General features: G+C 41.9%; 1 protein-coding gene across 6 annotated transcripts in view; it reads left to right on the forward strand.

The window, feature by feature from the left end:
- Nucleotides 1-1760, forward strand: part of LOC136033314 (zinc finger protein 239-like) — a 34696-nt gene extending 32936 nt beyond the window's left edge. For all 6 annotated transcript variants that reach the window (XM_065714096.1, XM_065714092.1, XM_065714097.1 and 3 more), the window contains exon 4: nt 759-1760. In XM_065714096.1, coding sequence (XP_065570168.1) covers nt 759-1564 — 806 coding nt within the window. In that variant the 3' untranslated portion in view covers nt 1565-1760. The remainder of the gene's footprint in view (nt 1-758) is intronic.
- Nucleotides 1761-21584: the final 19824 nt, after the last annotated feature.

A 21584-nucleotide genomic window follows, 5' to 3' on the forward strand; every position in this document is an offset into this window, starting at 1 on the left:
AAGATAATAATATATGATGAACCGTGGTTTTTTACTTATAGTCTAGGAACAAAGTGTCAATCAATGCTCTGGAAGAGCCAAAAGGTTTGAAGGAGCAAGTCAAAATTCAAAGCAATGATTTTTTTATATATATATATATATCTATGTGATTTGATATGTTTTTCAACCCTGTAGGTTAAACTATTAATCAATATTTCTACCTTGAGGTATTCCCTAAGCTACGTGAAAAAGTAAGGAATGTGGGAGGGCAAATCATTGGTTCTCCACCGAGACAATGCGCCAGCTCATTCTGCGTTGTCTTTCAAGGGGCTCCCTGCCAAATAAAACATCCCAGTGTTAGAACATCCACCTTATTTACCAGATTTTGCATCATGTGACCTGTCACTGTTCATCCTGTGACTGATGTCAGATCATGTCACATCATGTGACTTTTCATAGATTTTGCATCAGTATCTGTTCACTAAGGTGAAGTCTGCATTAAAAACTTTAGTTATTTTTTCAATAATTTTAGTTTGTATGATTAGCAATCCTAAGCTGATTTAAGACAAGTTTTAATGATTTGCTGCATCACTTTTTTTCCTGGTTTCCTTGAGTGAATAGTTATTTTTCTTTTTTTTTCTTCATAACTTTCCATTCTAAAAACACATTACTCTGATGAGGGGAAAATTGCCAAAGAGGAAAACAATTTCTAGTAACTTTTTCCTCCTGTATTGTAATATGTTCAGAGTTTCCAAGTTCAGTGTAACTTTTTATTTTAGGTATCCAACCCTCCTTGCTGTCTCGCAGTGAAAATTGTGCGAACCAATGCATAATGTGTGAAAAGAGCTTTTCGAGTCTTTCAGCGTTGAACAGGCATCAAAGGACTCACACCAGAGAAAAACCGTACAAGTGTGAAACGTGCAATAAAAGTTTTGCCCAGGCTTCAACATTAAATGCACATCACCGAGTTCATACTGGATATAAGCCCCATGAGTGTGAATTTTGTCGTAAAAAGTTTTCTTCAACCTACAATTTTAATGTGCATCGAAGAATCCATACAGGAGATAAGCCCTATGAATGTGCTTTATGTGACAGCAAGTTTTCGAGGAGTTCTGAATTGAGTAGACATCACAGAATGCACTCAGGAGATAGACCATATGAGTGTAACATTTGTGAAAAAAAGTTTTCCAGTAGTTCTAATTTGACTAAACATCAAAGAATGCATTCAGGAGATAAGCCCTACGAGTGTGGGGTATGCGAGAAAAGGTTTTCTAGTAGCTCACATTTAACTAGACATCAGAGAACTCACACTGGGGACAAACCATATAGTTGTGAGATATGCGAGAAAAGATTTTCCGATAGTTCTGATTTAAAAGTTCATCAGAGAATTCATACTGGAGATAAACCGTATAAGTGTCAAATATGCGAGAAAAAGTTTTCAGACGGTTCCGCTTTTAGTAAGCATCGGAAAACTCATATAGGAGAAAAACCTTACAAGTGTGTTGTATGTGATAAAAGATTTTCTTTGGAATCGACTTTGTACCTCCACCAAAGAGAAATTCATAAGGACAATAAGCCCTCCTAGTTTTAAGCTACATTTGGAGTTTGGATATGGAGCTCCAAATGTAGAGATGATGATAAAATGCACAACATTACACAGTCTTTATTGGCTTAATGGTTTTTTATTGTATAAAATCTCTTAAGATTTTGACTTTCTGGTAAGAATTTATAAATAAGAATTGTACAATAAGTCTTCTTACAACTTAAAATATCATGGAATTCTTTTTTTTTCCTATTTTCACCATTAGTCACTGAGTTGATTAGTCTTCTAAATTTCAGTAGCCCTGATGTTTTTATTGCCTTCGATTGTTCAAATTCTGTTATATTTACTAAGGCCTGCTGACGGGAGGGGGGCTAGGGATTTAGTTTATTTAATTGAAAATCGTTAGCTTGTTTCTCTGCAATAAGATGGTTCATTCTAGGGGTAATTGGATACAGTTTTGACAAAAATGCGTTGCACTTAGATCATAGATCCACCCGTGCCTCTAGAGGCACGGGCGGATCTCTTCCTGTTAATTCGCCACTGTCGATGTGTTTCCTAACAACAGTTGGTTTGATGCGTGCTGGTTATATGAATCTTTGTTGTATGGTCATTGCAAGGTATTTCTGGGTCTGTCTTTGTGGCAAGAACCCATAGATTACCAGTCGAGCACTTTATTCAATAGCTAGAAATTTACAGCCAAGGTATTTCCATCAGTATTCTCATATGACATGAATGACAAGAGGTTGGCCCGTCTTGTTGTAGATGGATTAATTATCCTTTGTTGCCAGTGGATGATAAGGATTCTTGTGAGAAATGCGTTTTGAAAAAAGTGTAATCCTCTTTCTTGTTCCCGGCTCAGGTTTCAAGTTTTGATCCAGTTTATTCTCTTAGTTTTTCTTTGGCTGCTAACACGACAGACAACTTTACTCCACTCAGACAAGATGTCAAAAATGGGAGCAAGATTTTGAGTGCTATATTCACAATTTGAAAGTTTTCTGTCACAACTACAATCCAGAACACCAGTGGAGTAGTTGTCTCAAACTCATTTACAATCTTGGGTAAACGAACTTTTGTTTCAACAAATTTTCTGTAGTCACCCATTTTTATGGCACTTAGTATTTACCAAGTGACATATAGTGATGGTAATTTCTGTTGGTCTGTCTGTCTCGGTTTTGCTAGTTTGGCGACTTCCAGATAAGCTAGGACGATGGCATTTGGCAGGCATATCAGGAACCAGACAAGATAAAATTAGAAATATTCGGTTCCCTGATTCTACCATTACGGGGGGGGGGCGGTTAATTCGGAAAAACTAGAAAAAATGAGGTATTTTTAACTTGCGAGTGCGTGATCGGATATTAATGAAATTTGATGTTTAGAAGGATATCGTGACTCAGAGCTCTTTTTTGAAATTCTGACTGGATCCGGCGATATTGGGCAGAGTTGGAGGGGGAAACCCCAAATCTTAGAAAATGATTAGAGTGGAGGGATCAGGATGAAACTTGGTGGGAAAAATAAGTCCTAGCTTAGTGATTGACATAATCGGAACGGATCCTCTCTTTGGGGGAGTTGGGGGGAAGGATTATTTCTGAAAAATTAGAAAAAATTAGGTATTATTAACGTACAAAGGAGTGATGGGATCTTAATGAAATTTGACATTTAGAAGGATTCAGTGTCTCAGAGCTCTTATTTGAAACCCCGATCGTATCTGGTAATATTGGTGGAATTGGAGGTGGAAAACGAAATCTTGGAAAACGCTTAGAGTGGAGGGGTCAGGATGAAGCTTTGTGGGAAGAATAAGCATAAGTGCTAGATACGTGATTGGTATAAACGGGCTGAATCTGTTCTCTTTGGGGAAGTTGGGGGGGGGGAGAGGTGCTAATTCGGAAAAATTAGAAAATTTAGGAATTTTTAACTTATGAACAGGTGACCGGATCTTCATTAAATTTGATATTTAGAAGGAACTCATGTCTCAGAGCTCTAATGTTAAATTCAGACCAGATTTGGTGAAATTGGGGGGAGTTGGAAGGGGAAATCGGGAATCTTGGAAAACGCTTAGAGTGAAAAATCGGGAAAGCTTGTTGGGTAGAATAAGTATATGTCGTAGATACGTGATTGACGCAACCGGACTGGATCCGCTCTCTTTGGTTGAGTTAGGGGGGTCCAGTGCTTCGGCGAGTTCGGTCTTCTGGACGTGCTAGGACGATGGAAATTGGCAGGTGTGTCAGGGACCGGCACAAATTGACTTGATAAAGTCGTTTTCCCCGATTCGACCATCTGGGATGCTGAAGGGAGAGGAAAAATTAGAAAAAATTAGGTATTTTTAACTTACGAATGGGTGATCGGATTTTAATGAATTTTGATATTTAGAAAGACCTCGTGTCTCAGAGCTCCTATTTTAAATCCCGATGTGCATTAAACCTCTAATTTTCCTTTTAAATCAATCTATTGATTCTTAGAATTTTGCTAGAGCTTATGTCATATGATCTCTTGGCTCTTCCGACCTCGTCACAAGTGCCATGTGAGCTCTTAGCTGTTGTTTTTTTAGGAACGGGTTTCAAATTCTTTCTTCGCCGGTGTGTGAGTCTTCTTGGTTAGGAAGAAGCGGTTGAACTATATTAAATTGTTGACAGCTGATACTATTTGAGCTAGAAGAATGAAAGCTCCAACTTAGCCTCTCTTGAAATTCCCACTAGTATTAAAAACATGTCAAAAATGCCTCTTATCACGTATCATCTTCACAGCTTCAGTTTTCACACGCAGAGACTTCATTTTTCAACTTATAAAATAGTTACCATTTTCTCTTGAATGGACAGACTTTGTTTACTTTGAATGCTGAAAAAGTTACTTTTTTTGCAAAGCTGCAGAAGCAGATATACTCAGGGACACAGGTCTTAATATGATTAATAACATTAACAGTGTCAGTCTATGTAATGTTAGATTTCTGTGGCAACTTTGGACTTTTTTTCAGATAGTGCTGTGCTTAGAATCCCTTTTAGGTGCTACATTTTTAATCAGAGCGTTTGAATCTGAAAGTCATCCGGTCGAAGCAGTAGCTCCAATCGCTGAAACAAAATTCACAAAAGTTTTCCCCTCTGTCCAACCAACAAGGCAGACGCGAAAGCACACAGCTTGGTCCAATTATATAAAGAACACGCCAAAAACCGAGTAGGCCTACTTGAGGAAGAGCTTCATCCGGCGTTGCATTTCTATTTGGAACGATCTTCCTGAGGATGTTATTCTGCAAATCCCTCTGTTGGCTCCTTCAAAAGAAGGTTTCACGGACATTTTAAAAAACCTCGAGGTTTCAAAACGAGGTAACTGAATAGCGGTATATTAAATACCTTTAAGTACCTGGCATCATCAATATAGGGAAAAAAAAAAGACTGTTGTAGTTGTAATGATATATAACCATAAGAGAAATGCATAAATTTGCAAAATATTGTCATAGATATCTTCTTTATCAAAATATAGCACAAGAAAAAAACGAATTGTCTTCTTTTTTCGTATTTTCCAGTCAATGTTGTCTATTTCGGGATATTTGGGTGTGTAATTGTTAGCTAAACTAGTTTCAGCTATAGTTATTTGCTGAATGAGTCTCTTTTTAGGGGCTGGCAACTGTGGCAAGATAAATGACATCCCATTTTTGTACCATGTAAGTTGGAAGCTTTTATGACCAAGCAATTGTCGGTCTCCCCCCCCCTGGAAACTTCCCACTTGCGGGAAATCCCCCCCTGAGGAAAAGTTATTGGTTGAACCAGTAGTTAGTGGTTGAATGAGTCTTTTTTAGGGGCTGGCAAATGTGACAAAATAAATGACGCCCCATTATTGTACCATGTAAGTTGGAAGCTTTTTTAAGCAAATCTAAAGGGATTATCAAGGCCGTATTTAGGGGAAAAATTAGGGGTTTTGACCCTCCTCCCCCAAATTTTGGTTCAATTACTGAAAACGTAATAAAAATGCATTAAAACACATTTTTGGTGTTTAGAAAAAATTGAAGCCTCATCTCTCCGAACAAAATACACCCCTCCCACCCCCTAAACCAAAGTCCTAGACACGGCCCTGGATATTATATATCAATTTCTACCTCCACCCTCGCCCTAACTCTCGCTTAAAACTTATTTTGCATTTATCTGAAGGTTCGAAAAGAGTTGTGACATTTTGGCATTAAAATGCCCTTTTTGAGGCATCTGCCCCATCCCCAACAACAAAACAATCAGAGAACCCTACTGTAGAGGTTTTAAGCTCTCATCTGCTGTTGTTTGGAATTGTGAATTTTTTCAAAGAAAAACCATGAATGTGTGATTAGTTTCCAGATCATAGGCAGCGCATGCGCTGCCTAAGTAAAGAATAATGTTGGGACAATGCATTATTATTTATTTTTTTACACCAGGGCACTTTGTGTCGAAGGAATTGTCATACAAATTTCAAAAATAGGTCACGTGACTGGAGATTGAAAGAGCTAGTGCCCTTTTTAATAGTTGAAACTGATTGAAGGCAAGCAACCCCCCCCCCCTCCCACGCCCCCATCGATTCCCCAAACAGACTCAATTCAAATTTTGAAATAGCCATTTTGTCCAACGTATTTGATTAGTCGGGAAATTATATTTTTGAGGATGACCCTCCCCCCAGCCCTCGGGGCAAGGGTTTTAAGTTATGCCATGGAGAGATGTAAGGCTAATCTATAGAAAGTGCATAAACTTCGGAGGGGACCCATTGGATTGGTAATCAGAAGCTCCAATGCCCTTTTTAAGAGTAAAAGTAATTGGAGGGGATCTACCCCCCACCTCCCCTATGGGTCTTATTTTTCCGAAATGCATCTAATAGAAATTTCTAGATAGTCATTTTATTCGAAATAGTCCAAATACCATATAAAAAGGCTTTTGGGGTTGAATATATCCAAAAAGCCTGGGGCCAAGGGTTGTAAGTTATACCCTTCAAGCATCTAAGGTTTTTATGGATGGGACGGCTGTATAAACTTTGGAGGAGGCTCAACTGGTGGAAAATCGGAATTTCTAGTTCCCTTTTTAGGCTCAAAAGTGATGGAGAGAAGCTAGCCTCTCCCCGACTACCCCTCTTTTTACCAAACAAAATTGATTGAAATTGTGAGATAGCAGTTCTGTTCAAAATAGTCCAAAGAATATATAACAATTCCTTTAGGGTTGACACAACCCTCCAGTGCCCTAAGCATAGGGTTGTAAGTCAAATGCTGGGGGTATATAAGATTTTTATGGAATGGTTGGTCGCATAAACTTCAGATGAGGCTCGTGTGATTTGAGATGAAATTTATTGTGCCTTTTCTAACAGTAAAAAGTGATTTGAGAGCAACCAGCCCCCCCCCCTTACGTCTATCATTCCAGTCTAAATTTGGAGATAATCAATTTTATTCATTGTAGTTGAAGGGTCCGAAAATTATGTCTGAGGAAGACATCCGGGGCCCCCAAAGCAGGGCAAGGGTTTTAATTTATGCCTTGGGTGCATATTAGGTTTTTATTAGAAAGGGTGACCGGGCATACTTCGAAGGGGACTCATTTGATTGGTAATCAGAATTTCTTGTGATCTTTTTAAGAGCAAAATTGATGAGAGGGCAACTCATTTCCCCCCTGCACGACGTGTTTCTCTGGAATGTATCTAACAAAAGTTTTGAGATAGGTATTTTATTAAAAACAGCCAAAAGATCATATAACAAGACTTTTGGGGTTGATGTGAACCACCAGAGCCTGGGGGTAAGGGTTTCAAATTATACATCGGGGGCAATGAAGGTCTTTGTTGAAGGAGAGAGAGAGAGAGAAGTTTATTAATATTAAATAGAAGACAATTCAAAATCGAATTACAGTACACATAATTCTCCTCGAAAGGCTCCATGGCCAGGGATACAAGGGGGATAAGAAAAAAAAATATACAAGCAATAAATTCAATATAGGCAATCACATATAGCAGTTTACAGGCAACATATTAATGGGGGATACAATATAAGCAACAACTAGAAGGAGAAAAAAAGAAAGAAAAAAAACAAAAAAACATACAGAACATACCTGAGGCCTGGGAGCAAAGTGCAGAGAGGAAAACCACACACCACTAACAAAACATATGGGCCATCAACTCCTCAGAAGAGAAAAAAAAATTAATCTATTTGATTCTTTATTAAATGATACTTAAGAGTCCTTTTGAAAGTCCAAAATGAGTGGCATTTCTGCACTAAAGAAGGTGGTGAATTCCAGACCTATTGACAAGCAATGTGGGGATTGAAATCTGATCGAACAGTAGGTATAGGCGGAATGTGGATATTATTTGAAGAACGAACTCTATATGAGCTGAATCAGAAATAAACATAGGAGTTTTCCGAAGAGATTTTGGAAGATTGCCGTGAAGTTGATCAAAGACAAAAGAAGCACAAGAAATAATGTAAATAGACCGTAGACCGTGCTTTATTATACATGACGGAAAGTGACCGCAGCGTAGACGGAAAAGTAGACATCCATACAATGGGACAATAAGAAACCTATGACTCGACAAGACAGAAAAAAAGAAGTTTCAGAATAGATCCAGGAAATGCATATCTAAGTTTTTGAATGATACCCAAACTCCGTGAGACCCTAACCTAATCATGGCTACATGGTTTCTGAATGAAAGGTTCTCATCAAGCAGGATACCAAGAAACCGGACCACCCGATTCTCTGGTCTACACAAGGAGACTTGTGACACCTGAAGGTGTGTAAGCTGAGGGAAAGCTACACCAATTCGAGAAAAAATAAGAAAATGTGATTTACCAACATTCAAGACCAAGTAATTGGCATTAAACCATGACATAACTCTCTCAAATAATGCCACAAGGTTAGACTTGATATCACATTCCGTCTTCCCAAGGGTCCCAAGAGTGGTATCATCAGCAAAAGCAACAAGAAAATCTTCATTAGAAGAAGTATTAGAACACGATTGAGCATTAGGCTGACACAGCTTGAAACATGCCAGAGGCCTGGTGTTTTTTACAGCTGAAATCAGATCATTAACATAAATCAAAAATAAAATGGGACCAAGAACAGATCCCTGCGGGACGCCATAATATACTTCTGAAGGGCTCCGGAAAAGCGGATCAATTGAAATAAGCCTACCAGAAAGGTATGAATAAAACCAAGAATAAGCGTTAGATCTTATACCAATATGTGATAGTTTCCAAAGAAGAATCCGATGAGTCAAGGAATCAAAAGCTTTACGAACATCCAAAAATAAAGCTGCCAGGATATGACCAGAATCTATTGCCGAATGAATGAAATTCGATAAAGCTAGGCAAGCATGCTCCGTAGAGTGACTCGCTCGGAATCCAAACTGGAAATCATGCAAAAAATCCTTGGCATCCAGAAAAATAAGAAGCCTGGATAGCATAGCCTTCTCAAAAATTTTGCTGAAAACAGATAAGGAGAGAAATTGGCCTATAATTAGCAGGATCACTCCGAGAACCACCTTTATAGGGTACTATAACCTTAGCTCGCTTGAGAGATTCAGGGAAAATACCTTTCTCGAAAGACAGATTGACGAGCTTAGTCAGTGGTGACAGAATAGCAGGTAGAATGGCACGGATAACCCTTGTAGGAATTTTGTCTGGTCCTGAAGAGGATGATCCTTTAAGAGTATTCACGATACGAGCTACCTCAAATTCAGAAACAGAATTCAAGACAATCGACTTCAAACATGAGGGTTCAAGAAAGGCTCTGAAATCACAACGAGAAGTTGCTGAGCTTGCAGAGGAAGCAGTTACCTTTCCTATATTAGCAAAATAAGAGGTAAGCTCTAGCTGAACATCTACATCTCCTTGGACGGTTTTATCATCGATTTTCAGTATTGATGGAACTGAAGGCAGAGGGGAAGTAGGTCTAAGAACTGAATTAATTGAATATCATGTCTTCCTTACATCCTTCCCACATTCAGAAAATTTCCTATGATAATACTGGGACTTGGCCTTCCGACACAGAGAATTAAATATATTCCTATAGGCCTTGAATCGTTCGTGATGAGTTAAAGATGGTGAAGCCTTGTAAAGCTTCCACAAATAATTTTTCCTTTTCCAGCTTTTATGGAGACCTGGAGTTATCCATGGATTCAGTGGTGCTATCCTTTTCGAAGTATGGGGTGCTGGACCCCGATTGCAAATTTCCAGGATTCCTTCTTTAACTAAATCATAAAAGGAATCAAAAGAGTGGTTAAAATCTAAATCAGAAACCAAACTACCCCATGGTACATCAGCCAGACGAGAATTAAGTAGACTTAGCTCAGTATCATCATAACGGAAAAATGGGAGATTAGATGGTGATGCTATACGCTGCGCTTGATCAGCACTCTTATATCAGGAAATAGCGGGAAAATGATCAGAAATATCAGTAACCAGCACCAAATTATCTAAAACATCTAGTGACGAGAAAATATTATCGATAAGAGACGCTTGTGTTTCTGTAACTCGGTTTGGTACACAAACTGAAGGCAGAGTTTGTGCAAAACTGTATACAAACTTGACTGTTGGTGCAAAAAAAACAAATAGCAACACAATAAAAAAGACACAATATTTGTTGTAGCAGAAGATACCATTATATAAGTCACTATTACTATTTGTATTGCATCAGACCAAACTAACTCAACAAATAATTCAAGCAATACTTTTTTCTTATCAAAACACAAAAAGTGACTGGGCTTCCACAAACTCACTAAACAAAAAAAGAAGAAAAAGAAATAAACAAAATTCAGTCATGTAATCGAGTCCATAGAATTGCCCCGGCCATTTCCTTGCCCTCGCTGTCGTTGCGTTTGAATCAGGCTAATAATATCTGGTGGGATTTCATCAAACAAAAACATTTCCACTGGCCCTTCCTTAAGGCGACGAATACATAAGAGATGGTGATATGGATCTCGCAATCCAAGTTTCAAAACCTGTTTTTTCACGAATACTGGTTCGGATAGCTAAAAGTTTTTTTTCGAACTTCTCGAACAGACGGGGGAGAATCATCGGATAGAAAAACATTCTGATTGCCCATGATATTTTTTCCACGAAGATTTCGAGCCTGTTTTAGAACTGCCACTTTCAGCTCCCTGGTCTCCATGATAACCTTTATCAGCTTTTTTCAGGCTTAGCATCAGCTATCGTGTATTTGAGTACCTCATGGATCCCAACGCATGACGAAATTATACTATCGAAAATCGCCTTAGCGTTTACAGTATCAATCGCTGTCACGTTCCATACTAGAATATTTTTATCAGTTTCTTTACTTTCCAGCTTCGTCATTGTATGCCTTAGGCTAGATAACTGCGAATTCAGTAAACAATTTTCATCAACCAGCACAGAAATGTGGTTCTTCAAATCGTTGGTTTCTACCTCGAGGCTAATCACTTTAGGCTTAATACCTTCCACCTCCAATTTCGATTCCAATACAGATTCTTCGATCTTGGAAATCCTTTGTTCTAATCCTTTAAAATTAACATTCAGCTCATTTAACGTAGTCGAATTTTCTTTAACAGTCTGTAAAACTAGACTTAAATTATCAGCTAGTGATTTCAATGAGATTACTTCCATAGGACTGGATGTGAGAAAAGACTCGCCAGATTTATCTTTCTTCCTCTTTCCTCCCATTATACAAAATAGTAATTGAACTCCAAGAAAAAAATAGACTGTAGAAATATACTACCACATAAAACTCCTTTAATCACTCACTTTGCGTAATATTGGCATCCGAATCTATCCAAAAATAATTTCGACAGCAAATTAACCTTGCTGAACACTAAATGAACGGTCTAACGCAAAGTAGGAGTATCATGGTGTCAGAAGTGGGATCAAAATAACAATGGACGTCCTTCAGCCATCAATAAACTGGGAGGTCAACTCCCTTTCAGAAGAATGGGACCGCTTTGAAGAACACGCTAAGCTGATGTTTGCAGGGCCACTTTCAGGCAAAACAGAAAAAGTACAGTGTGCCTACCTACTCATCTGGGCTGGAGCAAAAGGTCGGGAAATATTCAACACCTTCAGCATCGCGCCTGAAGAGCTGCACAAAATTGAACCTTACCTCGCTAAATTCAAAGCATATGCTTCACCTCAGAAGAACACAGTTTTTGCACGATACCTGTTCCAGAAGCGAGACCAAAACGACACAGAGACTGTGGAAAAATACATCACAGATCTAAAGACATTAGTGAAACCATGCTCCTACTACGACCCAGATGAAATGGTTCGGGACCGAATTGTATGTGGAATCCAAAACCAAAACGTGCGTGAAAAGCTCTTGGCTGAAGGTGATGAACTCACACTGGATAAAGCAACCTTTATATGCAGAAGCCACGAAGCGACCCAGGCTCAACTCAAGACATTCAACGGAACGAGACCAGCCCCCATCAAACAAGAGATCGACGCTATATTCCGCTACCAAAACCGGAACAGTGGTAGAAACAAACAAACAGAAGCAAGCGGCTCCAAGAGTAAAGCATGCTACTTCTGTGGCGGAACATACTCCCCCTCACACATCTGTCCTGCAAAGGGGAAAACCTGCTCCATATGCAAAAAGACCAGCCACTTTGCCAGGGTCTGTCGAAGTAAGACAGTCAGTGCAGTTGATGAAGACGCCGCAGATACAAACCCCAGCGACGAAACTGTTTTCCTTTACTCCATCGAGCAAAGTAAGAACAAAGACGAAGCAGTTATTCCACTGACTATCAACAACCAGTTCCCTGTACAATTTAAGATCGACACAGGAGCCCGGGTGAATATCATCCCAAAGAAGTATTTTGACCTCATCACGCCAAAGCCCACCATGAAACCCACCAATAAGCACCTCACAAGCTATTGTGGAGCACGGATCCCAGTAACAGGAGTCTGTGAACTATCCTGTAGGTACAAAGACAACGTGAGCAGCACGCAGCAGTTCTATGTAGTCGAGACCTCATCCTCCCCAATCATTGGCTACCGTTCTAGCCTCAACCTGGACCTGATCAAGCTAGTCCTAAACATAGACGTAGCAACCTCCCAAGTACCTCACCTGAAGGAAAAGTACAAAGAAGTATTCAGAGGAATTGGGAAGCTGGACGGAGAATGCAAAATACACCTAAAGGATAACGCTACGCCAACCGTCTACCCAGCCCGACGAGTCCCCGCCGCTATGCAGGATAAGCTCAAGACAGAGCTCAGTCGCCTAGAAAGCCTAGTTATCATAGAAAAAGTAGTGACCCCGACCGAATGGGTTAACTCAATGGTAATGGTAGAAAAGAAGGACGGCTCCATAAGACTGTGCATAGATCCAGTTGATCTAAATAAGTCCATCAAGCGACCGCACTACCCGATTCCCACTCTGGACGATGTCACCTCGAAGCTACACGGAGCCAAAGTATTCACCAAACTTGATGCCCGATCCGGTTACTGGTCCATTCTGCTGTCTGACGACTCTTCTTATCTCATGACATTCAGCACGATCTATGGGAGATACCGTTTCAAGCGAATGCCCTTCGGAATCATCTCAGCCCAAGATGAATTTCAGCGGCGAATGGAAGACGCTTTCGAAGGCCTAGAAGGATTCGAAATCATCATTGACGACATGATCGTGTATGGCAACACCCAAGAAGAACACGACGAACGTCTAGCAGCAATATTGGAACGCGCCCTTGTCAAGGGCATCCGATTCAACGAAGAGAAGTGCGAGTTCACAGTATCCAGAGTAAAGTACTTCGGACACGTCATAAGCTCCGAAGGAATGCAGCCAGACCCCGATAAGATCCGTGCCATAAACAACATGCCAAGCCCATCATGCCGAGAAGAACTCCAAACACTTCTTGGGATGATCAATTACTTAGCCAAGTACATTCCAAGTCTCTCAACAAAGAACAAAAAACTCCGTGACCTGACTAAAGCAGACCCGTTCATCTGGGAAGAGGAACACACGCAGATCCTAGAAGACTTGAAGAGCTCCATAGTATCCAACACCCCGTTCTTCAACCACAAGAGTAACAACGTGGAACTCATAGTTGACGCCTCTAGCCACGGACTTGGTGCACACCTGGTCTCGGAGGGGAAAGTCACAGCTTATGCATCGAGATCGCTCAGCAAAACAGAGCAGAAATATTCCCAGCTAGAAAAAGAGCTGTACGCCATCGTATTTGGCTGCAAACATTTCCACCATTATCTCTACGGCCGGCATGTCGAAGTTACTACTGACCACCTCCCACTCGAAACGGTGGTGGCAAACCCTATCCACAAGGCCCCACCCCGAGTACAGAGATTAATGCTCCAGCTCCAGCCCTATGACCTTAGCCTGAAGTTCCGACCGGGCTCAGAAATTCCTGTAGCCGATGCTCTATCCCGCCTACACCTGGGCGATGCAGATCCAACACTGGAAGAAAGTCTAGATGTCTACGTACACCAAGTTGTACGAAACCTACCTGCCAGTGACCAGAAGCTCGAAGAGATCCGGGTGGAAACAACAAAGGATTCAGAACTGAGTACCCTGATCAAAACGGTCCAAGCGGGGTGGCCGAGTGCAAGAAAAGACTGCCCAACCAACATCCTAGCATACTGGAACTTGCAGCATGAACTCTCCTTCGAAAAAGGCATCCTACTCAAAGGAGAAAGGCTGATCATCCCCAAGAATATGCAGGCAGCTACACTGCAGCAGTTACACGCAGCCCATCTCGGAATCGAGAAAACGAAACAACGAGCCAGAATGTTGGTATATTGGCCAGGACTCAACGCAGACGTCGAGCGGTACATAACGAAGTGCCAAACATGCGCCAACAACATGCCAAGCAATTCAAAGGAACCGATGATAAACCACAACATCGAGACGCTGCCGTGGCAAAAGGTTGCGACCGATCTCTTCGAATGGAAAAGCGCCAGTTTCTTGGTAACCGTCGACTACCACAGCCGTTTTTTCGAAATCGACAAGCTTCCGACGACCTCATCCAGTGCAGTCATCACGAAACTCAAGGCCCATTTCGCCCGACACGGCATACCTTCTCAGCTAATGTCAGACAACGGACCTCAGTTCACATCGAGAGAATTCACTGATTTTGCCAAGACGTGGGGAATCTCACTAACCACGTCCAGCCCAGGATACCCAAAATCGAACGGACTGATCGAGAAGGCGGTACAAATCTCAAAAAACATCATGACGAAAGCGACAGAAAACGGAGAAGACCCCTTTCTGGGTATACTAGAGTATAGGAATACACCAGTCGACGGGTTCACGTCCCCAGCCCAGCTCCTAATGTCGCGTCAGCTAAGATCCATCCTGCCGTGCACCGCACAACACCTCAAGAAGAAAGTCATTCCGACCACACAGTTTACCCGACGAAGAACTGAAATGCAGAAACGCCAAAAGCTGTATCATGACAAATCAGCTAGATCACTGAAACAACTCACCCCCGGAGACGCAGTTTACGTACAGAAGACACCCGACGGACCATGGAGTCAGGCTGTTGTGCTATCCCATGCAGGACAGCCACGATCCTACCGGGTGCGTACCAACGAAGGTTCCGTGCTAAGGAGAAACCGTAAACATCTCACAGCCCGTCCACATCAAAACCAGCAAGGTTTGAGCCGTGTCAGTGAGACAAGCGATGAAGCAGCATCACCAACAACAGAAACGGCTATTGAGTCACCACCCTCAGCTTCACAGCCAGACCTGTTCATGTCCCCATTGCCACTGCGGGACGGTCAGCAGGCCAGCCCTAGCCCCAACGAGACGGCCACCGTATCTCAGCCCCAGGGTACCAGCGAAACACCATTGCAGCTACGCACGCGTTATGGTCGAATAGTAAGAGGACCCCTGAAGCTAAACCTGTAAAAAAGAGTGAAGTGAAAAGAAGTATGAAAAGCTGCGGCCTCAACGCGGCCAAAGACTCAGTGAAGTGAACCAAGCCAAGACTTTAGTGGACCACTCTTGAAGTTAAAGTGTTTTGAAAGCTTAAGAGGACCCCTGAAGCTAAACCTGTAAAAAAAAGAGTGAAGTGAAAAGAAGTATGAAAAGCTGCGGCCTTAACGCGGCCAAAGACTCAGTGAAGTGAACCAAGCCAAGACTTTAGTGGACCACTCTTGAAGTTAAAGTGTTTTGGAAGTTTAGTATGTTGCTTTTTTATTATGAGAAGGAAGATGTAGTATTTTTATATTATGTTGCATGGAAGTTTCATGTTATGTTTTTTTAGGCAAAAAAAGCGAAATTCCACATTTTTGTAGATAGGGGCTTGAAACCTCCACAGTATTGTTCTCTTATACGCTGAATCTGATCGTGTGATTTTCGTTAAGATCGTAAGACTTTTAAGGGGTGTTCCCCCCTATTTTCTAAAATAAGGCCAATTTTCTCAAGCTCTTAACTTTTGATGGGTATAACTGATCTTGATGAAATTTATATATTTAAAATCAGCATTAAAATGCAATTCTTTTGATGCAACTATTGATATCAAAATTTTTGAGTTTCGGTTACTATTGAGCCGGATCGCTCCTTACTACAGTTCGTTACCACGAACTGTTTGATTGGACTTTATATAGAGTAAATAGTTAATATTAGGAAGAAATAGAGAAAATATTAGCGAAAAAGCTTTATGTTTAATAGATAAGAGAAAATGCTTGAACAAGAATTATCTGAGTGATAGATCATTAGAAAATAAGAGGAATATAAAGAAAGCGCAGAAAGCATTAAAATATGGACTAAGGAGGTGTGAAGTGGAGGCCAGAAATAAAATTGTCGAGGATCTGAAAGATGCAGCAAGACGGCATAATAGTAAAACACAGTGGTGGCATGTTAATAAATTGAGAGGGAGTAGTCAATCCAGACTTATCGCAGTTAAAGATAGAAATGGGGCTACAATGAATGATAAGGTAAGAGTTAACGAGAGTTAAAGAGTTGGAGTTGCAGGAAAAGATAGAGAGGAAAATGAAAAAGTTTGTCATACCTTGGATGTGAAGAAAGATTAGTTTTGTAAAGGAAGAATAAGCGACAGTACTAAAAGGAATAAAAAATAATAAGGCCCCAGTTGCTGATAATGTGGCAAATGAGTTTTTTAAATATGGTGGCTCTGAGGTTAGAAATAAGTTACTGAAAATTATGAATAGGGTTTCTAAAAAAGGGGAAATTCCTGGCAATTTTAGGAAACCCTTATTCAAACCACTGCATAAGAAAGGTGATAACAGCTAGTGTGGTAATTATCGAGGCATTAGCTTGGCCTCTGTAGGTAGCAAAGTACTGAGTAATATATTACTTTTTAAACAGAGAGATGTTGTAGACAAAGTTATAAGAGAAGAACAGTGTGGTCTTAGATAGTGTATAGGATGTTTCGACTAGAGTTTCATACTAAGGTTAATAATTGCAAGGTCCCTGAGCTATTAAACACCTTTGGTCCTCAGTTTTATAGATTATGAGCAAGCGTTCGATTCTGTTGATAGAAGAGCTTTAGCGAAGTGCTTATCCTTGTATGGTGTACCAGACAAACACATTCAAGGGACTAGTGCTATGTATGAGAATAACACTGCTATGGTTAAGATAGAAAATGAGGTTAGCAGCTTGCTTTGCATTAAATCAGGATTTAAGTAGGGTTGTGTTCTATCCCCCGTTACATGGATCATTTTGATTGGTTTTTAGGAAAAGCAATGATAGAACACGGAATCTAATGGGCCTTTCTGGACTTGTTTTGATGGACTAGATTAAGGTGATGATTTAAGCATCCTAAATGAAAGTTTGATCAAAATTAATGAATCTTCAGAGATTTTCAGACGTCAGGATGCTAGAATAGGTTTGAATTTTAATTTTAAAAAGACTGAGTAGCTGATGCTTGGAATAAGTGAAGATGGAAAGGTGACTTTGGGTAACGAAAAGATTGATTAGCTGGAGAGCTTAGCTCATCTTGGTAGTATTATTAGTAAAGACAGTGGGAGCTGTAAAGATTTTAAAAGTAGTATAGCCAGGGCTTAAAGTTATTCGAAATATCCGAAGCTATAAATAGTTAGAAAGATAAGTCTGCAAACCAAGATTAGAACATTGGAAGGTACTGTAATGTTGTCTATTGAATAGGTTTATTGACCCAGGCTACCTACAAAAAAACATAACATGAAACTTCCATACAACATAATATAAAAATACTACATCTTCCTTCTCATAATAAAAAAGCAACATACTAAACTTCCAAAACACTTTAACTTCAAGAGTGGTCCACTAAAGTCTTGGCTTGGTTCACTTCACTGAGTCTTTGGCCGCGTTAAGGCCGCAGCTTTTCATACTTCTTTTCACTTCACTCTTTTTTTTACAGGTTTAGCTTCAGGGGTCCTCTTAAGCTTTCAAAACACTTTAACTTCAAGAGTGGTCCACTAAAGTCTTGGCTTGGTTCACTTCACTGAGTCTTTGGCCGCGTTGAGGCCGCAGCTTTTCATACTTCTTTTCACTTCACTCTTTTTTACAGGTTTAGCTTCAGGGGTCCTCTTACTATTCGACCATAACGCGTGCGTAGCTGCAATGGTGTTTCGCTGGTACCCTAGGGGCTGAGATACGGTGGCCGTCTCATTGGGGCTAGGGCTGGCCTGCTGACCGTCCCGCAGTGGCAATGGGGACATGAACAGGTCTGGCTGTGAAGCTGAGGGTGGTGACTCAATAGCCGTTTCTGTTGTTGGTGATGCTGCTTCATCGCTTGTCTCACTGACACGGCTCAAACCTTGCTGGTTTTGATGTGGACGGGCTGTGAGATGTTTACGGTTTCTCCTTAGCACGGAACCTTCGTTGGTACGCACCCGGTAGGATCGTGGCTGTCCTGCATGGGATAGCACAACAGCCTGACTCCATGGTCCGTCGGGTGTCTTCTGTACGTAAACTGCGTCTCCGGGGGTGAGTTGTTTCAGTGATCTAGCTGATTTGTCATGATACAGCTTTTGGCGTTTCTGCATTTCAGTTCTTCGTCGGGTAAACTGTGTGGTCGGAATGACTTTCTTCTTGAGGTGTTGTGCGGTGCACGGCAGGATGGATCTTAGCTGACGCGACATTAGGAGCTGGGCTGGGGACGTGAACCCGTCGACTGGTGTATTCCTATACTCTAGTATACCCAGAAAGGGGTCTTCTCCGTTTTCTGTCGCTTTCGTCATGATGTTTTTTGAGATTTGTACCGCCTTCTCGATCAGTCCGTTGGATTTTGGGTATCCTGGGCTGGACGTGGTTAGTGAGATTCCCCACGTCTTGGCAAAATCAGTGAATTCTCTCGATGTGAACTGAGGTCCGTTGTCTGACATTAGCTGAGAAGGTATGCCGTGTCGGGCGAAATGGGCCTTGAGTTTCGTGATGACTGCACTGGATGAGGTCGTCGGAAGCTTGTCGATTTCGAAAAAACGGCTGTGGTAGTCGACGGTTACCAAGAAACTGGCGCTTTTCCATTCGAAGAGATCGGTCGCAACCTTTTGCCACGGCAGCGTCTCGATGTTGTGGTTTATCATCGGTTCCTTTGAATTGCTTGGCATGTTGTTGGCGCATGTTTGGCACTTCGTTATGTACCGCTCGACGTCTGCGTTGAGTCCTGGCCAATATACCAACATTCTGGCTCGTTGTTTCGTTTTCTCGATTCCGAGATGGGCTGCGTGTAACTGCTGCAGTGTAGCTGCCTGCATATTCTTGGGGATGATCAGCCTTTCTCCTTTGAGTAGGATGCCTTTTTCGAAGGAGAGTTCATGCTGCAAGTTCCAGTATGCTAGGATGTTGGTTGGGCAGTCTTTTCTTGCACTCGGCCACCCCGCTTGGACCGTTTTGATCAGGGTACTCAGTTCTGAATCCTTTGTTGTTTCCACCCGGATCTCTTCGAGCTTCTGGTCACTGGCAGGTAGGTTTCGTACAACTTGGTGTACGTAGACATCTAGACTTTCTTCCAGTGTTGGATCTGCATCGCCCAGGTGTAGGCGGGATAGAGCATCGGCTACAGGAATTTCTGAGCCCGGTCGGAACTTCAGGCTAAGGTCATAAGGCTGGAGCTGGAGCATTAATCTCTGTACTCGGGGTGGGGCCTTGTGGATAGGGTTTGCCACCACCGTTTCGAGTGGGCGGTGGTCAGTAGTAACTTCGACATGCCGGCCATAGAGATAATGGTGGAAATGTTTGCAGCCAAATACGATGGCGTACAGCTCTTTTTCTAGCTGGGAATATTTCTGCTCTGTTTTGCTGAGCGATCTCGATGCATAAGCTGTGACTTTCCCCTCCGAGACCAGGTGTGCACCAAGTCCGTGGCTAGAGGCGTCAACTATGAGTTCCACGTTGTTACTCTTGTGGTTGAAGAACGGGGTGTTGGATACTATGGAGCTCTTCAAGTCTTCTAGGATCTGCGTGTGTTCCTCTTCCCAGCTGAACGGGTCTGCTTTAGTCAGGTCACGGAGTTTTTTGTTCTTTGTTGAGAGACTTGGAAAGTACTTGGCTAAGTAATTGATCATCCCAAGAAGTGTTTGGAGTTCTTCTCGGCATGATGGGCTTGGCATGTTGTTTATGGCATGGATCTTATCGGGGTCTGGCTGCATTCCTTCGGAGCTTATGACGTGTCCGAAGTACTTTACTCTGGATACTGAGAACTCGCACTTCTCTTCGTTGAATCGGATGCCCTTGACAAGGGCGCATTCCAATATTACTGCTAGACGTTCGTCGTGTTCTTCTTGGGTGTTGCCATACACGATCATGTCGTCAATGATGATTTCGAATCCTTCTAGGCCTTCGAAAGCGTCTTCCATTCGCCGCTGAAATTCATCTTGGGCTGAGATGATTCCGAAGGGCATTCGCTTGAAACGGTATCTCCTATAGATCGTGCTGAATGTCATGAGATAAGAAGAGTCGTCAGACAGCAGAATGGACCAGTAACCGGATCGGGCATCAAGTTTGGTGAATACTTTGGCTCCGTGTAGCTTCGAGGTGACATCGTCCAGAGTGGGAATCGGGTAGTGCGGTCGCTTGATGGACTTATTTAGATCAACTGGATCTATGCACAGTCTTATGGAGCCGTCCTTCTTTTCTACCATTACCATTGAGTTAACCCATTCGATCGGGGTCACTACTTTTTCTATGATACCTAGGCTTTCTAGGCGACTGAGCTCTGTCTTGAGCTTATCCTGCATAGCGGCGGGGACTCAACGGGCTGGGTAGACGGTTGGCGTAGCGTTATCCTTTAGGTGTATGTTGCATTCTCCGTCCAGCTTCCCAATTCCTCTGAATACTTCTTTGTACTTTTCCTTCAGGTGAGGTACTTGGGAGGTTGCTACGTCTATGTTTAGGACTAGCTTGATCAGGTCCAGGTTGAGGCTAGAACGGTAGCCAATGATTGGGGAGGATGAGGTCTCGACTACATAGAACTGCTGCGTGCTGCTCACGTTGTCTTTGTACCTACAGGATAGTTCACAGACTCCTGTTACTGGGATCCGTGCTCCACAATAGCTTGTGAGGTGCTTATTGGTGGGTTTCATGGTGGGCTTTGGCGTGATGAGGTCAAAATACTTCTTTGGGATGATATTCACCTGGGCTCCTGTGTCGATCTTAAATTGTACAGGGAACTGGTTGTTGATAGTAAGTGGAATAACTGCTTCGTCTTTGTTCTTACTTTGCTCGATGGAGTAAGGGAAAACAGTTTCGTCGCTGGGGTTTGTATCTGCGGCGTCTTCATCAACTACACCGACTGTCTTACTTCGACAGACCCTGGCAAAGTGGTTGGTCTTTTTGCATATGGAGCAGGTTTTCCCCTTTGCAGGACAGATGTGTGAGGGGGAGTATGTTCCGCCACAGAAGTAGCATGCTTTACTCTTGGAGCCGCTTGCTTCTGTTTGTTTGTTTCTACCACTGTTCCGGTTTTGGTAGCGGAATATAGCGTCGATCTCTTGTTTGATGGGGGCTGGTCTCGTTCCGTTGAATGTCTTGAGTTGAGCCTGGGTCGCTTCGTGGCTTCTGCACATAAAGGTTGCTTTATCTAGTGTGAGTTCATCACCTTCAGCCAAGAGCTTTTCACGCACGTTTTGGTTTTGGATTCCACATACAATTCGGTCCCGAACCATTTCATCTGGGTCGTAGTAGGAGCATGGTTTCACTAATGTCTTTAGATCTGT

Source organism: Artemia franciscana, chromosome 11 (assembly GCF_032884065.1).
Source record: "Artemia franciscana chromosome 11, ASM3288406v1, whole genome shotgun sequence".
Classification (NCBI taxonomy): domain Eukaryota; kingdom Metazoa; phylum Arthropoda; class Branchiopoda; order Anostraca; family Artemiidae; genus Artemia; species Artemia franciscana.